Genomic DNA, 22,537 nt, shown 5'->3' on the forward strand with positions numbered 1-22,537 from the left:
GAGGATAAGGGTAAGGATGGGGATAGAGATGGGGATGGGGAAGATGGAACGGGGATGGGGATAGGGATGGGATGGGGATGAGAATGAGGATGAGGACGGTGTCGAGGCTGGATTCGGATGTGATGCCCCCGGGGCACTGTTCCTGGGGGATGGGGAGGGGGGTAACGGGTCCAGCTCCCACCGGGGCTGCCCGGGGGGTGCCAGGTCCCCACCAAGGGTTAACACCGGGACCGGGGTGGGGGGGGCGGCTCCTCCCGCCGCTGCCGCCGGCCCCGGGAGATATTGTCATGCAAAACCCGGGCGAGCGGCGAGCGCCGCTTTGTCCGCTCCCCCCCCGCCGCCGCCGCTATATCTACGGGCCGAGGCGGACCGGGGCGGGCCGGGGCGGCCGATGGAGGGGGCGGGCCGGGGGCCGGCGGGCCGGAGGCGGCGGTGACGGGCGGCCGGGAGCCGAGCCCGCTCCGTGCTCGCCATGGACTACTCCTACCTCAACTCCTACGATTCCTGCGTGGCCGCGATGGAGGCGTCCGCGTACGAGTTCAGCCCCTGCAGCCAGGCCGGCTCCTTCCAGTACGGACCCGTTCGCGGAGGGTTCGGCCCCGCCGCCGCCTGCGCCCCGCTCGGCCCCGGGAGCTGCGCCCTGGGAGCGCTGCGGGACCCGCAACCCGCGCCCTACCCCGCAGGTAACGGGCACCGAGGGACGGGGCATCGGGCGTGGGGCTTAGGGACTCCCCGCGGGCCGGTTCCATCCTTAACGTCGGTTCCCGGGGCCGCTGGTGCCCGGTTCTGTCCGTGCTCGGTGCCGTCGGGGACGGTGTTGCCGGTTCCCGGCGCCGCCGGTGCTCGATGTCGGGTCCCTGTTCTGTCAGGGCCCGGTGCTGCCGGTTCCCCCCGTGCCGCCGCTTCTCGGGGCCGTCAGCACTCGGTGCTGTCGGTTCCCGGAGCCGCTGGTGCTGGTACAGGCGGAGTTCGATGCCGTCGGTGCCCGGAGCCGTCAATGCCCGGTACTGCCGGTTCCCGAAGCCGCCGGTGCCGGTACTGGCAGAGCTCGATGCTGTCGGTGTCGGTACCGTCGGTTTCCGGGGCTGTTCGTGCTCGACACTGCCGGCTCCCGGGGCCGCCGGTGCTCGATGCCGTCAGGACTCGGTGCCGTTGATGCCCGGTACTGTCCGTGCTCGATGCCGTCGATGTTGGTGGTGTCGGTTCCCGGAGCCGCCGGTGCCGGTACAGACAGAGCTCGATGCCGTCGGTGCCAAATGCGGTCGGTTCCCGGCGCCGGCAGTGCCCGGTACTGCCCTTCCCGGGACCACCGGTGCTCGATGCCGTCAATGCCAGGTACTGCCGGTCTCCGGAGCCGTTGGTACCCGTTACTGCCGCTGCTCGATGCCGTCGGTGCTGGTACCATCGGTTCCCGGAGTTGCTGGTGCCCGGTACTGTCCGTGCTCGATGCAATCGGTGCCGGTACTGTCAGGACTCGGCGCCATCGGTGCCCGGAGCCGTTGATGCCCGGTACTGTCCGTGCTCGGTGCCGCCGGTGCTGCAGGTTCCCGGGGCCGCTCGCTCTCGATGCAGTCGGTTTCCAGTACTATCAGGGAGAGGTGCCATCGGTTCCCGGTACCGCCGGTGCCCGGCACTGGCGAAGCTCGATGCCGCCGGTACCCGGTATTGCCGGTTCCCAGAGCCGCCGGTGCTCGATGCCATCGCTTCACTTTGCTGTCCGTGCCCGGTGCTGCCGGTTCCCGGAGCCGTTGGTACCCGGTACGATCGGTGCTCGATGCCACCGGTATTGTCGGTTCCCGGGGCCGCCGGGACCACCACAGGCGGAGCTCGATGCTGTCGGTTCCCGATACCGCCGATTCCAGTTACTGTTAGAACTCGGTGCTGTCGGTTCCCAGGGCCGTCGGTGCCTGGTACCACTGGTTACCGGAGCCGTCGGTGTCTGACAGTGTCCGTGCTCGATGCCGCCGGTGCCGATACTGTCAGTCCCCAGTGCCGCTGGTACCCGGTACTATCGGTGCACGCAGCCTCCGGTATCCGGTACCGTCGGTTCCTGGTACCGCCGATTCTCGGCACTGTCGGGGCTCGATGCCATTGGTAACCCCCGGTTCCCGGTGCCACCCGTCCCCAGCAGCGCCGGTTCCCGGAGCCGTCCCGGAGCGGGTCCCCCGCAGCCCCCGGTCCCGGCCCTTTCCCACAGCGCGGGGCCGGGGGTCCCGGTAGCGGCGGCGCTTGGGGAACGGTTCCGGGGCGGTCTCCGCCGCCGCCCCCCCTCCCCGCTCCGCTTTCGTTGCCGCCGCGGACGCTGCCCGCGGATGCGCCGACAACGAAGGAGCCGCGGGACAGGACCGGCCGCGTCCCTCGGCCCCGGCCCCGGCCCCTGCCCCGGCCCCGCACCGCGTCAGGGGCCCCGCGTCCCGCCGAGGAGAACGGGACGGTTCGAACGGGAACGGAACGAACGGGACCAGGGGGAGCGGGGAGAGAGCGGCCGAGCCCCACCGCTGCCCTGCTCGGTGCATCCCGTCCCAGTGCATCCCTGCCCGGTGCATCCTTTCCCCGTTTATCCCGTCCCCGTGCATCCCGTCCTGGCTCATCCCTGCCCGGTTCATCCATTCCCGGTTCATCCCTGCCTGGCTCATCCCTGCCCGGTCCATCTCGTTCCTGTGCATCCTGCCCGGTTCATCCCTTCCCGATTCGTCCCTTCCCGCTGCATCCCGTCCCGATTTATTCCTGCCTGGTTCATCCCTTCCCGGTGTGTTCTGTCCGGTGCATCCTGTTTCAGTGCATCCCTGCATGTTTCATCCCTGCCCGGTTCATCCCTGACTGGTTCAGTCCTTACCGGTGTGTCCTGCCCAGTTCATCCCTGCTTGGGTTATCCCTGCCCGCTTCATCCCTTCCAGGTGTATCCCGATTAATTCTTGCCCGGTTCATCCCTTCCCCCTGTGTCCTGCCTGTTTCGTCCAGTCCCAGTTTGTCCCATCCCGGTGCGTCCCCGTTCCCCTCATCCTGCCCGGCGCATCCTGTTCCAGTGCATTCCATCCTAGTTCATCCCTGCCGGGTTTATCCCTTCCCGGTGCCCCCCTTCCCGACGTGTCTGTGCCCTGTTCCCCCCTTCCTGGTTCACCCTGCCCGGTGCATCTCATCCTGGTGCATCCCTGCTCCCCACAACCTGCCCGGTTCATCCCATCCTGATTCATCCCATCCCGGTGCATCGCGCCCGGTTCATCCCTGCTCTCGCATCCTGCCCAGCGCCTCTGCCCATCCAACACAGCGAGTCCCGGTGCCCATCCCGGTGCCGGTCCCGCTGAGCCCCCCTCTCCCCGCAGTCCCCTACAAGTTCTTCTCGGAGGCGCAGGGGCTGAACGAGAAGCGGAAGCAGCGCCGGATCCGCACCACCTTCACCAGCTCCCAGCTCAAGGAGCTCGAGCGCGTCTTCGCCGAGACCCATTACCCCGACATCTACACCCGCGAGGAGCTGGCGCTCAAGATCGACCTCACCGAGGCCCGGGTGCAGGTGAGGGGCAGCCGGGGGCTGGGGGGCATGGGGGGAGGACAAGGTCCTGCCGTGACCCCGGGTGGGAGCACCTCAGTGCTGCGTGGTTGCACACAAACCTGCAGTGGCTGTGCCTAAACCTGGGCAGTCGCAGCTCAGACTTGGGTGGCTGCGCCCAGACTTGGCTCCTTGCACCTCAGCCTTTACTGGATGCACCTCAGCACTGGGTTGTTTGCCCCTCATCATTGGGTGGCTGCATCCCGGCCTTGGGTGGCTGCGTCCCAGCCTTGGGTGGCTGCATCCCAACCTTGGGTGACTGCACCTCCGCTTTGGGTGTCTGCACCTCATCATTGCATGGCTGCATCCCAGCCTTGGGTGGCTGCATCCCAGCCTTGGGTGGCTGCATCCCGGCCTTGGGTGGCTGCATCCCAGCCTTGGGTGGCTGCATCCCAACCTTGGGTGACTGCACCTCCGCTTTGGGTGTCTGCACCTCATCATTGCGTGGCTGCATCCCGGCCTTGGGTGGCTGCATCCCAGCCTTGGGTGGCTGCATCCCAACCTTGGGTGGCTGCATCCCAACCTTGGGTGGCTGCATCCCGGCCTTGGGTGGCTGCATCCCAGCCTTGGGTGGCTGCATCCCAGCCTTGGGTGGCTGCATCCCAGCCTTGGGTGGCTGCATCCCAGCCTTGGGTGGCTGCATCCCAACCTTGGGTGGCTGCATCCCAGCCTTGGGTGGCTGCACCTCAGCTTTGGGTGGTTGTGCCCTGATCTTGGGTTTTCATAGCATCATGGAATGGTTTGGGTTGGAAAGGACCCAAAGCTCCTCCAGCTCCACCCCTGCCATGGGCAGGGACCCCTCACTCTAAGCCGGGTCTCCCAAGGCTCTGCCCGACCTGACCTTGGTGATCGCGCCTCGACCTTGGAGGCTGCTCCCGAGCCTCGGGACCCTCCTTAGCCCCTGCCTCAGGCTCCCCCAAGGAAGCCGCGGGCACCGCTGGTCCCAGGGGCGGCGCTGGGGGCTCGTCCTGCCCCGCTCTTCCCCACGGGGCGCCCCGGGGGGGGTCAGGGCCCGCAGCGCCGCTGTCCCCAACGCGCGCCCCGTCCCCAGGTGTGGTTCCAGAACCGCCGCGCCAAGTTCCGCAAGCAGGAGCGGGCGGCGAGCGCCAAGGGCGGCGGCGGCGGCGCGGGGGGGAAGAAGCCGGAGCCGCGCTCGCCCTCCGAGGACGAAGACTCCAAGGAGTCCACGAGCAGCCCCGCGCCCGACAGCACCGCGTCCCTGCCCGCGGCCAACAGCCCCGGCGGCGCGCTCAGCCCCGGCCCCGCGCCGGCCCCGCACAGCCTCAAGGCGCCCGCATGGGCCGCGGGCGGCGCGGAGCTGCTCAAGGGGTGGCAGCAGCCGCCGGAGCCCGCGCCCGGGCCCTTCTCCGGCGTCCTCGGCTCCTTCCACCGGAAGCCGAGCGGGCTCAAGGCCAATCTCTTCTGATGGGGCCCCGGAGCCGCCCCCCCCCGCCCGCACGGACCCCCCCGGCCCTGCCCCCGGGGGTCCCCTCCCTTGTCCCGGAGCTGCGCCCATGGGAGCGAAGCGGGGCCCGGGGCGCTTTGGGGCATCCCCCGGACCCCCCCCCCCGAAGGGCTGGGGGGAGGAAGCACTTTAGGGGTGGGGGGGTGGGGGCACAGGGTGCTGAGCAGGGCCCCCCCCGGTGGCAATGGGGTGATGCTCACCGGGAGCACCATGGATGATGCCAATGGAGTGGAGGCACCAGGAGCAGCCACTGCCCCCCCCCCATGTGCCAAATCTCTCCCTGGATGGGGCTGGAGCGGGATGGGCCCCCCCAAACCACCAATGGGACCCTCGGAGGAGCAGGGACCCCCCCCCCGCGCAGTGCCCGTGTGAAGGGGTCCCGGGGTGGGACACACACACACTGGAGGGGGGTTGGGGCCCTCCGATGTATCCGGGGGGGGGGGATGGTTTTTAACCGGTTGTAATTTATTGCCCTGTTTGCAAATGGCGTTAATCCAATAAACTTAATTTATTGATGAGGCACCAGCCCCCCCCGACCCCCACTCCGGGGACCCCCCTCAATGACCCCCCCTGACCCCCCCCCAGGAGCACCTCACCCTCCACTGATGCTCCCCCCCCCGGGACTCCCCTCATTGACTCCCCCCCAGGTCAACCCCCCCAGGAGGGACCTGGGGAGCACCCCCATAGTGGGACCGCAGTGGCCAGTCTGGAGGCTCTCCCATGGTGCTGGGACCAGCACAGCCAGTCCGGAGGGTCCCCATCCTGCTGCGACCACTACAGCCAGTTTGGAGGGTCCTGGACTATACTGGTCCCAGTACAGCCAGTTTGGAGCACCCCGTCCATTCTGGCTCCAATACAACCAGCGCGGAGGCTCCTGGGCCACTCCGGTTCCCGGTTCCCCATCCCACCCCCCCCTCCTCAATCCCAGGAGTCTCGGGGTGGGTTCATCCCATTGACCCGCAGGGAATCCCCTCAGATCCCGGAACCCGCAGCCGGGACACGGACACGGACACGGACACGGACACGGACACGACTCGAGGCTTTACTGGGTCAAGTTCACACCAAAGGGGGTGCGGGGGGGCGGGGGGGGTCGGGCCCATCCTTCATCTTCAGCCGGAGCAGAACTGGGGGGACACGGGGGGGGGCCCGATGAAGGGAGGGGGGAGATGGGGGGGCTGGGAGCATCCATCGCCCCCCATCACCCCCCATTGATCCTGGGGTGCAGCCCATAGGGACAGGGAGAGCCTGGGGGGGACACATTGGTGGGTGACCCCCACCCTGGGGACCCCCTGTTCTGGGGATCACCCCATCCTGGGGACCCCCGCCATGGGGAACCCCCCTAATGGTGATGCCCCCTTAATGGTGATGCCCTATCCTGGGGTCTCCCTGTCCTGAGCAACCACCCTGGGGACCCCCCATTCTAGAGAGACCCTTTCCCTGGGGACCCCCTGTGGAAGGGCACTTGGTGAGGGTGGTGGCTGAGCACCCATGGGGGGGTCCTGGTTCCAGCCCTGCTGCCCCCATGGGTAACGCAGCCCCGGGGGGGACGGATCCAGTAAGCAGTACCTGATGGGCAAACTGGGGAGGGGGGGGCACCCCAAGGCACTGGTGGTGATGGGAGGGGGCGTTGGGTGAAGGCACTGGTGGGGTTCTGCTGTGGTGGGACCCCATGGGTGGGGATGGGACCCTATTGGTGATGATAGGACCCCATGGTGGTGATGGGACCCCATAGGTGATTATGGGACCCCATGGTGGTGATGGGAACCTATGGGTGGGAACGGGCACCTTGAGGTCTCCCTGGTGTCTCCCATGGGGGCTGGCAGAGCACCCCCATCCCATCTCATCGCATCCCATCCCATCCCATCTCCCATCTCCTGTTTCCCACATCCCAACTTGGCATCATGAAGGCACTTGGGTTGAGCCACAGCGTTGCTCAGAGCTTCCTCCTCCCTGGGTGCAAGGGGCCGAGGGGGCACCCTGAGGTCCTGGGGGGGTGGGGGTCACCCCAACCCCCCCCCCAGGACCCCCCAATAAATAAGAAATAATTTAACCAAGGGGAGCCCCATGATGGGACCCCCTGAAATTGTCTGACCAGGTCCCAGCACCCCCAAACCCCCCCTGCACCCCTAAACCCCCATTGCCCAGCGCCCAGGATGGGGGGTCCTGGTGCTGCTGGTGCTGGTGGGATCCAGGATCCGGGGCAATGGGATGTGGATCCAGGCTGCTGGGATCCAGGATGCTGCCGGGATGCAGGATCCCAGCTACTTGCGGAGCTGGAGGCTCTCCAGGAGGACGCGCTTGTGGCCCGGATCCCGCACTCCGGCCTCCTCCAAGTCCTCCTCCGTGATGTCACTGGGGGGGACACACACATGGGGGTGACAGCACCAAAGGGGGGCACCCACCCCATGGGGTTCCCGGGTGCACACCCAGGCTCTGGCCAATGGGTGATGCTGGTGGGGGGGGCAGCAGGGACACTCTCAAGGGCAGTGGGGACCCCCCACAAGCATCAATGGGACCCCTTGGGGGTCTCCCCAAGGGCAGAATCCCCCCCCCCGGCACCAGTGGGCCCCCCCCAGGGAGGATGCGATGGGTGATGGGGGGTGACAGGGGCAGGGTCCTGGGGGTGTTTCCGGGTCCCCCCCCCACTCACCTGAGGAACTCGAGGTCGTCCCAGCCGTTGTGCACCAGCCCCTGCTCGTACCTCTGCAGCCCCAGAGCCCGCAGCCAGACCCCCACAGCACCCCCAGCGCCCACCGCCTGCGGAGAGCACCCATTGTCACCCTACAGCACCCCATGGCACCCACCCATGTTCCACAGCACCCCCAACATCCACCAGCGGCACCCCACAGCCCCACAGCACCCTGAGTGTCACCCCCAAAATGAACCACAATAAGGGACACCGGGGTCCCATTACCCCCCCATCACCCATCACCCCCTCATTACCCATCACCCCTCTCCCATCTCCCCGCTCCCATCTCCCGCTCCCATCTCCCCGCTCCCATCTCCCCGCTCCCATCTCCCGCTCCCATCTCCCCGCTCCCATCTCCCGCTCCCATCTCCCCGCTCCCATCTCCCGCTCCCATCTCCCGCTCCCATCTCCCGCTCCCATCTCCCGCTCCCATCTCCCCGCTCCCATCTCCCGCTCCCATCTCCCGCTCCCATCTCCCCGCTCCCATCTCCCCGCTCCCATCTCCCGCTCCCATCTCCCCGCTCCCATCTCCCGCTCCCATCTCCCGCTCCCATCTCCCCGCTCCCATCTCCCGCTCCCATCTCCCCGCTCCCATCTCCCGCTCCCATCTCCCGCTCCCATCTCCCCGCTCCCATCTCCCGCTCCCATCTCCCGCTCCCATCTCCCGCTCCCATCTCCCCGCTCCCATCTCCCCGCTCCCATCTCCCGCTCCCATCTCCCGCTCCCATCTCCCCGCTCCCATCTCCCCGCTCCCATCTCCCGCTCCCATCTCCCGCTCCCATCTCCCCGCTCCCATCTCCCGCTCCCATCTCCCGCTCCCATCTCCCCGCTCCCATCTCCCGCTCCCATCTCCCGCTCCCATCTCCCCGCTCCCATCTCCCGCTCCTCCGTCCCCACCTCCTCGGCCAGGTCCTCCTGGATGCTCTCCCGGATCGGGTGCGTGTGGAAGGCGCCGCCGCGCCCGTACTCGTGGAGCAGGCGCGGGGCGGCCCCGAACTCCTCCTCGCTCAGGCTCTTCGCCATCTGCAGCACGGAGCAGGAGCCGTCGGCGCCGCCCGGGCCCGGCTGCAGCCGCGGGGGGAGCCCCTCGGTGGGGCCGGGCCGGGGCCGCGGCTCCTCCCGGCCCGCGGGCACCGGAGGCTCCGCCAGGTCCCGCGGCAGCGGCGGGGGGGGGAAGTCGGGCGGGGGGAGGTTGAGCGCGTCCTCGTCCGAGGAGCTCCCGTCCCGCGGCGCGGGGGGGCTCGAGGCGCGGCGCCGGTGCGGGACCCCCTCCAGCACGTAGTAAGCGGGGTTGTTGAAGCTGTTCTGCAGCGGCTCCGGCTCCGGCTTGGCTCTGCGGGCAGCGGGAGGGCAAAGGGTGATGGGGGGCAAAGGGTGATGGGGGTCCATGGGTGACGGGGGGATCCCATGGGTGATGGGGTCCCATGGGTGATAGGGGGGTCCCATGGGTGATGGGGTCCCATGGGTGATGGGGGTCCTTGGGTGACGGGGGGGTCCCATGGGTGATGGGGGGGTCCCATGGGTGATGGGGTCCCATGGGTGATGGGGTCCCATGGGTGATAGGAGGGTCCCACGGGTGATGGGGGGGTCCCATGGGTGATGGGGTCCCATGGGTGATGGAGGTCCATGGGTGATAGGGGGGTCCCACGGGTGATAGGGGTCCATGGGTGACAGGGGTGTCCCATGGGTGATGGGGGGTCCATGGGTTATAGGGGGTCCATGGTCCTGCCACACGCACCGGCTGGGGGTGGGCTCATCCCTGCGGTGTGGGGCTGGGGGCCGTGGGGCAGGGATGGTGCTGCCCTGCTCCGGCTCCTCCGCAGGCTTGGCAATGGTGGAGGGATCGGCAGCGGGCTTGCGGGTGGAGGATCTGCAGGATAGGGGATACATGGGGGTGAATGGGGATGGGGTTGGATGCACCAAAATGGGGGTCAGATGCAGAGGGATGGGGCTCGGATCACTGGGATAAGGCTTGGATGCACCAGGATGGCGCTTGGACGTACCAGGATGGAGCTCAGACCCCAAGGATGGGACTCAAATCCCCAGGATAGTGCTCAGACCCCAGGGATGGGGTTCACATGCACTGGAATAGTGTTTGGATGCACCAGGATGGGGCATGGATGCACTGGGATGGGGACTGGATGCACTGGGATGGGGCTCAGATGCCCGGGATGGGTCTTGGATGCACCAGGAAGGGGTTTGGAGGTACCAGGATGGTGCTTGGACCCCCAGCACAGGGTGTCAAAGGCACTGAAACCCCATCCCTGCAATAGTCAGCACCGGGACCATCCCCACCACATCCCATCCACCATCCCAGCGGGATGCTCCCAGCACCACCCATGATCCCATGGGATCCGGGGACACCTGAACCCCCCAGGCCCCCCCATGACCCCTGCCCATACCTGGCACAGTCCTGGGTGGCCCTGGCACCCAGCGGCACCTTCCCCTTGCTGGCGGAGGCCTCATCCTTGTCAACACTGATCCACTCTGCCGGGGGGAGGAGGTCACGGGGGCGTCCCATACATCCCAATGGAGGATCCCACACATCCCAATGGAGGATCCCACACATCCCAATGGAGGACCCCATACATCCCAATGGGGGATCCCATACATCCCAATGGGGGATCCCATACATCTCAATGGAGGACCCCATACATCCCAATGGAGGATCCCATCATCCCAGTGGAGGATCCCATCAAAGGACCCCATCATCCCAGTGGAGGATCCCATCACCCCAGTGGGGGTTCCCATACATCCCAAAGGAGGATCCCATCATCCCAATGGAGGATCCCAATGGAGGATCCCATCATCCCAATGGAGTATCCCATCATCCCAGTGGAGGATCCCATCATCCCAATGGAGGATCCCAGTGGAGGATCTCATCATCCCAGTGGAGGATCCCAGTGGAGGATCCCATCATCCCAATGGAGGATCCCAGTGGAGGATCTCATCATCCCAGTGGAGGATCCCAATGGAGGATCCCATCATCCCAATGGAGGATCCCAGTGGAGGATCTCATCATCCCAGTGGAGGATCCCAGTGGAGGATCTTATCATCCCAGTGGAGGATCCCAGTGGAGGATCCCATCATCCCAATGGAGGATCCCAGTGGAGGATCCCATACATCCCCATGGGGGTCCCTCACCATAGAGCCTCTCGCGCGTGCCCAGGCGCTCGGCGGGCACCCGCACCCGCATGGAGCCGCGGATGTTGCCGGTCTCCTCGCCGCGGTGCGACAGGAAGGTGAGGAACTGCTGCGCCGTGCTGCCGATCATGGACTTGAGCGCGATCACACACTCCCCTGGGCACGAGCCGGGAATGGGGTGAGCGGCATCCATGGGAATAACCCCCCCGCCGGGACGGAGGCACTCACCATAGGACTCGTAGCCATCGAGGGACTTGACGGTGAGCAGGAGGTGCTGGTCCTGCAGGTACTCGATGTCCGAGAGGATGGGCTTCAGCTGCAGGGGTGGAGGAGGGTGAGATGGATGGGATGGGATACGATGGAATATGATGGGAGATGGTGGGATAGAGATGGGATGGGATGGGATAAGATGGGATGTGATGGGATGAGATAGGATGTGATGGGATGAGATAGGATGTGATGGGATGAGATGGGATGAGAGATGGGACGGGATGCGGTGGGATGTGATAGGATGGGATGGGATGTGGTGAGATGTGATGAGATGCGGGATAGGATGTGACTGGATGAGATAGGATGACATGGGATGTGCTGGGATACGATGGGATGAGTTAGGATGTGATAGGATGATACAGGATGTGATCAGATGTGATGGGATAAATGGAATGTAATGGGATAAATGGGATGTGATGGGATGTGACGGGATAAGATTGGACGTGATGGGATGTGATGGGATGACATAGGATGCGATGGGATATGATGGGATGTGATGGGATAAGATGGGATGTGATGGGATGACACAGGATGTGATGGGATGTGACGATGGAACTTGGGGCTCCCCCTGCTTGTACCCCCCCGTCCCCCCTCACCGTGGGCAGCTGCCGGGACGACCACTGCACCTTGAGGAAGTTGATGTTGTCGCTGCTCTGGGCATCGTTCTCGAAGCTCTTCTTGAACTCTGGGGTGAGGGGGACATCAAACGGCACCGCCCAGGGCCCCAAACACCCCCCAGGGCCCCAACCCCCCCCCGGCCCCCCCCCACCTTCCAGGCAGGTGGAATAGAACTCGATGAAGAACTTGGTGCGGCTCGAAGTCTTCACGATGGCCTCGATGCTCTCGAACTCGATGTGCGCCTGCTCCGAGGACTTGGAGAGCCCTGCGGGGCACACAGAGCATGGGGAACCCCCCCGGGACCCCCCCACCGTGCCAAGGGAGGGCTGGGACCCACGGGGATGGGAGGGGGGGGAGCAGGCACCTTTCTTGGAGACAAACTGGGACGTGACCCCCACCTCGAAGGAGGCGAAGACGGGAGAGTGGTCACTGGTGACAATGTCATCGGTGCACCCTGAGGGCGAGGGGGGGGGTCAGGTCCCCATGGGGGGCTCAGAGTGCCCATGGGGGGTCAGGGTGCCCGTGGTGTCCGGGGCTCCCATTGCTCACCATAGGCGTTGCAGTTGATGTGGGTCTCGGGGTAGGACTTCCAGAGGATGCGGTCACACCATGAGGGCACGTTGGTGCGGACCTGGGAGGGGTGAGGAGCAATGAGGGGGTCATAGGGGGTTGGGGGTCCACACACACACACTGAGCCCCCCAAACCCAACATGAGCCCCCTAAACCCAACCATGCCCCCATCCCCACCATGCCCCATCCCCACCATGCCCCATCCCTCCCATGCCCCCATCCCCACCATGCCCCATCCCCACCATGCCCCATCCCCACCATGTCCCCATCCCCACCATGCCCCCATCCCCACCATGCCCCATCCCCACCATGCCCCCATGCCCCCATCCCCACCATGCCCCATCCCCACCATGTCCCCATCCCCACCATGCCCCATCCCCACCATGCCCCATCCCCATGTCCCCATCCCCACCATGCCCCATCCCCACCATGCCCCATCCCCACCATGTCCCCATCCCCACCATGATCCCATCCCCACCATGATCCCATCCCCACCATGCCCCATCCCCACCATGCCCCATCCCCACCATGATCCCATCCCCACCATGTCCCCATCCCCACCATGATCCCATCCCCACCATGATCCCATCCCCACCATGCCCCATCCCCACCATGCCCCATCCCCACCATGTCCCCATCCCCACCATGCCCCATCCCCACCATGCCCCATCCCCACCATGTCCCCATCCCCACCATGCCCCATCCCCACCATGATCCCATCCCCACCATGCCCCATCCCCACCATGCCCCATCCCCACCATGCCCCATCCCCACCATAATCCCATCCCCACCATGCCCCATCCCCACCATGCCCCATCCCCACCATGCCCCATCCCCACCATAATCCCATCCCCACCATGCCCCATCCCCACCATGCCCCATCCCCACCATGCCCCATCCCCACCATGCCCCATCCCCACCATAATCCCATCCCCACCATGCCCCATCCCCACCATGTCCCCATCCCCACCATGCCCCATCCCCACCATGTCCCCATCCCCACCATAACCCCTCCCCATCACCGCTCACCCCCGTTGGCTTCTGCTTGTGCCACACGTAGGTGTCCCTGGAGCCCCTCTCGTAGCGGTAGGTGGGGGGGAACGTGATCTCCTCCTCTCCTGCATGGACGGGGGGGGTCAGCAGGCCCTGGGCACGCCGGGGTGCCCGCGGTGCCGCCGGCGCGGTGCCCACCGAAGCGCAGGAACACTTTGTGCTTCTCCTTCTCCAGGTTGAGCTGATCCACCCTGAGCAGCGGCTCCAGCTCCCGGCGCCCGATGTAGTTGAGGATCTCCTGCGGGAGGGCTGGAGGGGGTCAGCGGCTGGGGCCGGGGCGCGCGGGGCTGGCGGCGGGGCCTCACCTGGATGTCCATGTCCAGGCGGTAGTTGAGGTCCCCGAACCAGAAGAGGTGGGTGAAGCGCAGGGAGATGTCGAAGGAGCTCAGCTGCTTGTCCCCCAGCGACAGCAGGCGCAGGATGTCCACGTAGTTCTGGTTCCGCCTGCGCGGGGACACGGCACCGTCAGGGCGCTGGGGGCTGCTGGGTGATGCTGGGTGCTGTATGGGTGCTCTCTGGGTGCTCTATGTGTGTTCAATGTGTGCTCTGGGTGCTCTATTGATGCTCTATGGATGCTCTCTGGGTGCCCTACGGATGCTCTATGGATGCTATGGGTGTTCTCTGGGTGCTCTATGGGTGCTCTACAGATGCTCTATGGGTGCTATGGGTGCTGTCTTGGTGCTCTCTGAGTGCTCTATGGATGCTCTATGGGTGCTTTATGGATGCTCTCTGGGTGCTATGGGTGCTCTCTTGGTGCTCTATGGGTACTCAATGGATGCTCTATGGGTGCTATGGACGCTATGGGTGCTGTGGGTGCTCTGTGGGTCTCACCGCGCTGTCTTCTCGCTGCCCGAGGTCAGGTGACAATTGACGAAGCCCAGGGAGGTGCCATTGAACATGAACGAGACCCCGACAGCGCCTTTGTTCCCTGCAGGGACACGGGGGGACATGGGGGGGGCACGGGGACAGCACCTGAGCACGGCCCCCCCACGATGGGCACAGGCACAGCCCCTGCTTGTGCAACACCCGCGCTGCAGGACCCCCCCGCACACCCAGGCACGGGGAGCACCCCCCATGCCCCCCATTCCCTCCCCCACATCCCTCCTTGTCCCCCCCATCCCTGCCCCTACCCAGGGTGTTGGCGATGCCGGTCTTGACGCTGGAGGTGCTCACGTGGCTGATGCGGTTCTCGTGCTCGGGCTTCACCAGCACCACCACCTTGATGCTCCACAGCGCCTGCACCGCCACCTGCGGTAACCCCAGTGTCACCGGCACCACCAGTGCCGCCAACACCCCTGGTGCCACCAACACCCCTGGTGTCACCAACACCCCTGGTGTCACCAACACCCCCCAGTGCCACCAACACCCCTGGTGTCACCAACACCCCCCGGTGTCACCAACACCCCTGGTGCCACCAACACCCCTGGTGCCACCAACACCCCCCAGTGCCGCCAACACCCCCCAGTGCCGCCAACACCCCCCGGTGCCGCCAACACCCCTGGTGCCACCAACACCCCCCAGTGCCACCAACACCCCTGGTGTCACCAACACCCCCCGGTGCCACCAACACCCCCCGGTGCCATCAACACCCCCCAGTGCCACCAACACCCCCCGGTGCCACCAACACCCCCCAGTGCCACCAACACCCCCGGTGCCACCAACACCCCCCGGTGCCACCAACACCCCCGGTGTCACCAACACCCCCCTGGTGTCACCAACACCCCCGGTGCCACCAACACCCCTGGTGTCACCAACACCCCCCGGTGCCACCAACACCCCTGGTGCCACCAACACCCCCCAGTGCCACCAACACCCCTGGTGTCACCAACACCCCCCGGTGCCACCAACACCCCCGGTGCCACCAACACCCCCCGGTGCCACCAACACCCCTGGTGTCACCAACACCCCCCGGTGCCACCAACACCCCCCGGTGCCACCAACACCCCCGGTGCCACCAACACCCCCCGGTGCCACCAACACCCCTGGTGTCACCAACACCCCCCGGTGCCACCAACACCCCCCGGTGCCACCAACACCCCCGGTGCCACCAACACCCCCCGGTGCCACCAACACCCCTGGTGTCACCAACACCCCCCGGTGCCACCAACACCCCCCGGTGCCACCAACACCCCCGGTGCCACCAACACCCCCCGGTGCCACCAACACCCCCCGGTGCCATCAACACCCCCTGGTGCCACCAACACCCCCAGTGCCACCAACACCCCCCAGTGCCACCAACACCCCCCGGTGCCTCCAACACCCCCAGTGCCACCAACACCCCCCAGTGCCACCAAAACCTCCCGATGCCACCAACACCCCCCGGTGCCACCATCACCGGCACTCCCCGGTGCCACCACCACCACCATCACCCCACCGCGGGTGGCTCCTTGCAGTCCCCTTCACCCACCAAGGGCCGGTCCCTGGGACACCCCCGGGCACCCCAAAGCACCCAGTGATGGGACTGACACCCCTGGGACCCCCAGCACCCTCGGGACTCCTGGCAGCCCCCGCAGCCCTGGCACCTCTGGGACACCAGCACCACGATGACCCCCAGCACCCCTAAAGACCTCCAGGACCCCAAAGACCCCCCAGCACCCATCAACCCCCTCAGGACCCTCCAGAACATCCCCATCACCTCCGGAACCCCTGGGACCCACGGGGCTCAGCCATCACCTCCCTCACCCCGGGGCCCCCCCCACCCCTCAGCCCCCCCGGCTCGCACCGGGCGGTACTCGAGGTCGGTGCAGTCCTTGAGCGCGGCGCGCAGGAAATCCACCCACTCCTTGTCCCCGAGGGAGTTCTCCTGCGTGCCCAGCACGTAGATATCGTGGGCGATGGCCACCGACACCTCCTCCAGCGTCTTGCCCAGCCCCTTGGACGTCACCCACGAGGCGATGCTCTTGGGGGGGGGGACGCTGCCTGCGGGAGGGGGGCGCTCGTGGGGGGGGTGCACCCAAAGGGGCTCCTGGAGCTCGGGGGCACCCCCAAAGCCACGCTCCCAGCGCGTTCCCACCACATTCCAGTCGCGTTCCCGATGCGCTCCCACCACGTTCCCACCATGCGCCCACCGCGTTCCCCATTCACTCCCACCATGTTCCAAGAGCATTCCAGTGTGATCCTACCACGTTCCCAGTGTTCCCAGCACATTCCCAGCACGCTCCCACCATGTTCCCAGTGCATTCCCACCATGTTCCAAGAGCATTCCCAGTGTGTTCCTACCATGTTCCCAATGCATTCCCAGCACATTCCCACCACATTCCCAGCATGTTCCCACCATGTTCCCAGCACATTCCCACTATGTTCCATGAGCGTTCCCAGTGTGATCCTACCATGTTCCCAGCATGTTCCCAGCACATTCCCACCACGTTCCCAGCATGTTCCCAGCACATTCCCACCACATTTCCAGCATGTTCTCAATCATGGTCTCAACACATTGCCAATGCATTCCCACCATGTTCCCAGTGCATTCTCACCATGGTCCCACCACATTCCAGTGTGTTCCCAGCGCGTTCCCAGCGCATTCCCACCACGTTCCCAGTGCATTCCCAGCACGCTCCCACCCCGGCCCCACTCACCCATATTCCACGTGCCGATGAAGATGGAGATCATGTCGGGCTCATCCTGGTGGGAATGGCGGTTCTTCATCAGCTGCAGGAGCTGGCAGAAGGCCTCTCGCTTCTGTGGGGCATGAGGGGCTCAGTGGGGAACCCCCCAGCACCCCCCAACCCAGCACCCCATGGGCCAGGCAGGGACCAGAAGCGCATCCCTCAGCCACCAGCACCAGCACCCATCCCCATGGGGAGCCAGGGGCTAAATCCTGCCCCTCCCATCCCCGGTGGGGACCCCCCCATCTCCAATGGGGACCCCCGCCTCCAGTGGGGATCGCCCATCTCCGAGCAGGACCCACATCTCCAATGGGGGCCCACATCTCCAATGGACCCCACATCTCCAATGGACCCCCCATCTCCAATGGGGGCCCACATCTCCAATGGACCCCACATCTCCAATGGACCCCCCATCTCCAATGGACCCCACATCTCCAATGGAGCCCCCATCTCCAATGGACCCCACATCTCCAATGGACCCCACATCTCCAATGGAGCCCCCATCTCCAATGGACCCCACATCTCCAATGGAGCCCCCATCTCCAATGGACCCCACATCTCCAATGGAGCCCCCATCTCCAATGGACCCCACATCTCCAATGGAGCCCCCATCTCCAATGGACCCCACATCTCCAATGGAGCCCCCATCTCCAATGGACCCCCCATCTCCAATGGAACTCCCATCCCCAATGGGGACCCCCATCCCCAGTGGGACCCACCCTGGCGCTGGCGAACACAAAGTCCTTCCGCTGCGTTTTGTCCTTCTCCTTCTCGAAGACGATGCCCAGTTTGTTCTGCACGCGCTGGGATTTGATCAGCTGCCGGACTGGGAGCGCGGGAGCAGCCGGGATGAGCCGGGGGATCCATGGGGCCACCAGGACCCTCCCCAGTCCATCCCATCAGGGGGATGGGGACACCCAACTGCGCCCGCCCTGGTCCCCCCTCACTCTTGTCATGGGTGAAGGTGTTCCAGTCCTCCTGCGTGTCCTTCTGCTTCTTCAGCACCACCAGCTTCCCACCCTCCACGTCCACGCTCAAGGTGTACTTCTGGGACTTCCCGATCTTGGTCAGGTCCCCCAGGGTGACGTCCAGCTTCACCTATGGGGACACTGGGTGCTGTGATAGGGGAGACACCCCCAGAGCCCGCCCCAAGGGCTTCGCGCCCTCGGTGTTGCACTGGATGGATCCAAGCGATGCTGACCCCAACCCGGGTCCCTCCCCATGGTGGGGATGGGGCTCACCTCGAAGGTCTGCACCGGGATGCTCTTGGCCTTGCGGGACAGGGGCTGCGGGGGGGTGCTGGGGGCGGCCGAGCTCATCTCCTGCAGAGCCTTCAGAGCCTGGGGGAGCCCCCACCACCATCATCATCACCATCATCATCACACCGTGGTCAACCCAGCACTGAGCACTGCGTCCACCAACCCATCGCCATGGGGTCTATGGTCAACCCATCACCGCATCCATCAGCCCATCACTCATGGGGTCCATGGCCAACCCAGCACCACGTCCACCAACACATCACCATGGGGTCTATGGTCAACCCAGCACTGCATCCCACCAACCTTCACCCATGAGGTCCATGGCCAACCCAGCACCGTGTTCATCAACCTTCACCCATGGGACCATCCCATTGCAGCCCCAGCTGGTGCCATACCTGGTCCAGGACCCAACCCATCTCCCCCCATGCTGGGACCCCCCCAATTCACCTTCTTCTCGATGCTGGAGAGAAAATCCTTCAGCACCGACAGCTTCAGCACCAGCGTCTCCAGCTCCTGCTCCCCTCCCTGCCCCATGGGCTGCAACCGGGCCACAGTGGGATGGGACCCCCAGGGCCACTTCAGACCCCCACATTCACCCCCAGCCCCACACATCCACCCCATACCCACACATCCATCCCCAGCCCCACACATCCACCCCAGCTCCCTCAGAGCATCAGGACCCCCCCCCACCACCACAGATGGATGTTTCTCAATGGTTTTCCCACCACACATAATGCATGGTGGGACCCCCACCACGTTCCCAGTATGCTCCCAGCAAATTTCCATCATGTTCCCACCACATTCCCAGCATGTTCCCAGTGTATTCCCAGCACATTCCCAGAGTGTCCCCACCACGTTCCCACCACATTCCCAGTGCATTCTTACCATGTTCCAAACACATTCCCAGTGTGCTCCCAGTGAATTTCCCACCACATTCCCAGTGAATTCCCACCACATTCGCACCATGTCCCCAGCACATTCCCATTATGGCTCTCAGGGCATTCCCACCATGTTTCCACTACATTCCCAGTGCGTTCCCACCACATTTCCACCACGTTCCCACCCATTCCCACCATGTCCCCAGCAGATTGCCACTGTGGTCCCACCACATTACCAGTGTGCTCCCAGTGAGTTTCCACCATGTTCCCACCACATTCCCAGTGCATTCCCACTATGTTCTCAGTGCATCCCCAGTGTGTTCCCACCACATCCCATGGCTGCGTCCACGGCCATGCAGTCCCCGGGGGTGTCCCATTGATACCCCCATTGACGGTCCCATAGATGCCCGCATTGACGCCCCCATTGACACCCCCATTGACGCCCCCATAGATGCCCCCATTGATGCCCCCATTACTTCCCCATTGATGCCCCCACTGATGCCCCCATTGATGCCCCCACTGACGCCCCCATTGACGGCCCCATTGATGCCGCCATTGACGCCCCCATTGATGCCCCCATTGACGCCCCCATTGACGCCCCCATTGATGCCCCCATTGACGCCCCCATTGATGCCCCCATTGATGCCCCCACTGACGCCCCCATTGACGCCCCCATTGACGCCCCCATTGATGCCCCCATTGACGCCCCCATTGACGCCCCCATTGACGCCCCCATTGATGCCCCCATTGATGCCCCCATTGATGCCCCCATTGATGCCCCCACTGACGCCCCCATTGATGCCCCCATTGACGCCCCCATTGAAGCCCCCATTGATGCCCCCCCCCGCCGCCCCTCACCTGCTGCAGGGCCCTGCCCACGCTGGGGGCGCTCTGGGGGTCGAACACCTTGGCCAGGGTCTCGAGCCCCGCCAGGACCTTGTCCACTTCACTGCGGGGGGGGGATCAGCGGGGGCCGAGCCTCCGGACATCCCCCCCCCACCCCCGGTCCGCACCCACCTGTGCAGCCGCCGGCAGGAGGCACCCAGTGCCCGGCTCAGGTGCGGCAGGGACGTGGCCCCCCCCTGCACCCCCGCCAGGTCCAGCGAGTACTGAGGGCTCCGCAGGTACTCGTGAGGCAGCGGGCAGGGACCGTTGGGGCTGCGGGAGGGAGGAACAGCGATGGGAGAGGAGGCGATGGGATGGGGATGGGCAGAGATGGGGAAGGGATGGGCAGGGGATGGGGCAGGGATGGAGAAGGGATGGGATGGGGCAGGGATGGAGAAGGGATGGGATGGGGCAGGGATGGAGAACGGATGTGATGGGGCAGGGATGGAGAACGGATGGGATGGGGCAGGGATGGAGAACGGATGTGATGGGGCAGGGATGGAGAAGGGATGTGATGGGGCAGCGATGGGGCAGGGCATGGAGAGGGGCAGGGATGGAGCAGGGGATGGGGCAGGGATGGGATGGAGCAGGGGATGGGGAGAATGGGATGGGGCAGGGACGGGGCAGGAATGGGGCAGGGATGGGCAGGGATAGGGGGGGTACGGGGGCACACAGGACACGGTGTTGCTGCCCTCACCTCTCGGCTGCCCCATCGGGCACGGCCGCTGCGGGGCCGGCCGGGCTGAGCCCCCCCGAGGTGCTGCAGCCGCTGCTGGAGCCGCAGCGCGGTGGCAGCGGGGGTTTCTCATCGTCCCCATCTGCAATGGGGCGGCGCGGGTCAGGCAGAGCCCCAAGGGGCTATGGGGTCCCCAGGACCCCCCCTTACCCGAGTAGTCCCGGTCCTCGGCGGCGTCGCGGTCCTTGTCGCGCTCGACGGGGAAGAGCAGGGCGCAGACGAGCCCCTGGTTGGGCTGCAGGTACAGCGCGATCAGCTCGCCCAGCGTCTGGAACCGCCGCACCGGCACCCCCTGAGACGTCTGCGGGACACAGGGGATGTGAGCGGCACCTCCACGGCCAAGGGAGCCCCCCGGGCGGGGGCACCCCTGGAGGCATCCAGAGCCCTTGCAAGGCCCCATCCAGGGGCATCCCTCCATGTAGGATGAGGGCCTGCCCCGTGGTGCTGAGCCCCATGGGGGCTGCAGCTGCTGCTGGGTGCGGGTGTTGGCAAGGTGCAGGGTACAGACAGCAGGCACAGGCAGGGTACAGGCGTGGTGTTGGGCACAGGCAGGGCACTGGGTGCAGGCAGGGTGCTGGGTGCAGGCAGGGTGCAGGCAGGGCACTGGGTGCAGGCAGGGTGCTGGGTGCAGCCAGGGTGCAGGCAGGGTGCTGGGTGCAGGCAGGGCACTGGGTGCAGGCAGGGTGCTGGGCACAGGCAGGGTGCAGGCAGGGCGCTGGGGGCAGGCAGGGTGCTGGGCACAGGCAGGGTGCAGGCAGGGAGATGGGGGCAGGCAGGGTGCAGGCAGGGCACTGGGGGCAGGCAGGGCGCTGGGGGCAGGCAGGGTGCAGGCAGGGCGCTGGGGGCAGGCAGGGCGCTGGGGGCAGGCAGGGTGCTGGGCACAGGCAGGGTGCAGGCAGGGAGCTGGGGGCAGGCAGGGTGCTGGGCACAGGCAGGGTGCAGGCAGGGCGCTGGGTGCAGGCAGGGCGCTGGGTGCAGGCAGGGTGCTGGGCACAGGCAGGGTGCAGGCAGGGCGCTGGGGGCAGGCAGGGCACTGGGGGCAGGCAGGGTGCTGGGTGCAGGCAGGGTGCAGGCAGGGCACTGGGGGCAGGCGCTGGGCACAGGCCCCATGCCGGAGCCTCCCCTCCTGGAAGCGGCTCCTTCCTGCTCCCTCCGGCACAAAGAGCTTTTTGTTGCTCTATAAATACCCGGCGGCGCCGCGGGCCGGGCGGGACGCGGCCGAGGAGAGGCCGCCACCACCGGCACCAGCACCGGCAGCACCCGCAGCGCTGAGCGCCCCGCGGCACACGGGGTGTAACGGGCGCTGCCCCCGTGTCCCATTCCCAGGCTCGGGGGGGTTCCCGTGTCCCGGCCGGGGGTGACCCCCACCTGCACGGCCAGGAAGTCCTCCTCATCCGGCAGGATGCGGTACGTGTGCACGTGCTTCTGGAACCTGCCGGCAACGGGGGCATCAATGGAGGTGATGCCGAGGGGTCCCCCCATCGGGCTGGACCCTCCCATAGGGCACCCATGAGCATCGCAAGGGGCTCCAGGGCCACATGTCCCTATGGGCTGCCAGGTCTCAGTGTGGATCCCATGGGAAAATGGCTCTGGGGGGGATGCTGGGGGTCCTGGATGGGGCCCAGAGTGACCCCCAACTTGCCCCCACCATTGACCCCCATGTCCAGAGCCTGGAGCAGCAGGAAGCAGCTCCTTTCCCAATGGAAGCCAGATCCCTTCATGCCACTCACTCCCCACAGCACTGGGACCCCCAATGTCACCCCATGGTACCAGGTCCCTTCATGGCACCCCACAGACCAGGTACCCTGTGTCCCCTGC

At 66.0% G+C, this 22,537-nt stretch overlaps 2 protein-coding genes across 3 annotated transcripts in view; one reads left to right on the forward strand and one right to left on the reverse strand.

Moving 5' to 3' along the window:
* Window positions 1–472: 472 nt before the first annotated feature.
* On the forward strand, window positions 473–4,973 carry PHOX2A (paired like homeobox 2A; the record flags this gene model as incomplete). Of its 2 annotated transcripts, none has more annotated exons than XM_080613227.1 (3): window positions 473–683; window positions 3,324–3,511; window positions 4,557–4,973. In XM_080613227.1, the coding sequence occupies 3 exons, from the start codon at window positions 473–475 to the stop codon at window positions 4,971–4,973; spliced, it is 816 nt and encodes a 271-aa protein (XP_080469353.1). The 2 variants fall into 2 exon arrangements, with proteins under 2 accessions (XP_080469353.1, XP_080469354.1); XM_080613228.1 differs by having other exon boundaries at window positions 4,599–4,973.
* Window positions 4,974–7,246: 2,273 nt separating this feature from the next.
* The window catches only part of INPPL1 (inositol polyphosphate phosphatase like 1), a gene marked incomplete at its 5' end in the record, with an annotated part of 18,217 nt that continues 2,926 nt past the window's right edge, over window positions 7,247–22,537 (reverse strand). Inside the window, 27 exons of the mRNA XM_080613588.1 lie at window positions 7,247–7,364; window positions 7,663–7,769; window positions 8,599–9,034; window positions 9,440–9,571; window positions 10,104–10,188; window positions 10,846–11,001; window positions 11,074–11,161; window positions 11,712–11,800; window positions 11,885–11,998; window positions 12,098–12,187; window positions 12,283–12,364; window positions 13,333–13,421; window positions 13,495–13,594; window positions 13,662–13,800; window positions 14,188–14,284; window positions 14,487–14,604; window positions 16,079–16,271; window positions 16,928–17,034; window positions 17,681–17,787; window positions 17,909–18,059; window positions 18,203–18,301; window positions 18,668–18,757; window positions 19,957–20,047; window positions 20,116–20,256; window positions 20,681–20,801; window positions 20,870–21,020; window positions 22,088–22,151. Coding sequence (XP_080469714.1) covers window positions 7,274–7,364; window positions 7,663–7,769; window positions 8,599–9,034; window positions 9,440–9,571; window positions 10,104–10,188; window positions 10,846–11,001; window positions 11,074–11,161; window positions 11,712–11,800; window positions 11,885–11,998; window positions 12,098–12,187; window positions 12,283–12,364; window positions 13,333–13,421; window positions 13,495–13,594; window positions 13,662–13,800; window positions 14,188–14,284; window positions 14,487–14,604; window positions 16,079–16,271; window positions 16,928–17,034; window positions 17,681–17,787; window positions 17,909–18,059; window positions 18,203–18,301; window positions 18,668–18,757; window positions 19,957–20,047; window positions 20,116–20,256; window positions 20,681–20,801; window positions 20,870–21,020; window positions 22,088–22,151 — 3,328 coding nt within the window. The 3' untranslated portion in view covers window positions 7,247–7,273. The remainder of the gene's footprint in view (window positions 7,365–7,662; window positions 7,770–8,598; window positions 9,035–9,439; window positions 9,572–10,103; window positions 10,189–10,845; window positions 11,002–11,073; window positions 11,162–11,711; window positions 11,801–11,884; window positions 11,999–12,097; window positions 12,188–12,282; window positions 12,365–13,332; window positions 13,422–13,494; window positions 13,595–13,661; window positions 13,801–14,187; window positions 14,285–14,486; window positions 14,605–16,078; window positions 16,272–16,927; window positions 17,035–17,680; window positions 17,788–17,908; window positions 18,060–18,202; window positions 18,302–18,667; window positions 18,758–19,956; window positions 20,048–20,115; window positions 20,257–20,680; window positions 20,802–20,869; window positions 21,021–22,087; window positions 22,152–22,537) is intronic.

This window comes from Psittacula echo (genome assembly GCF_963264785.1).
Source record: "Psittacula echo genome assembly, chromosome: 3".
In the NCBI taxonomy this organism is placed as follows: domain Eukaryota; kingdom Metazoa; phylum Chordata; class Aves; order Psittaciformes; family Psittacidae; genus Psittacula; species Psittacula echo.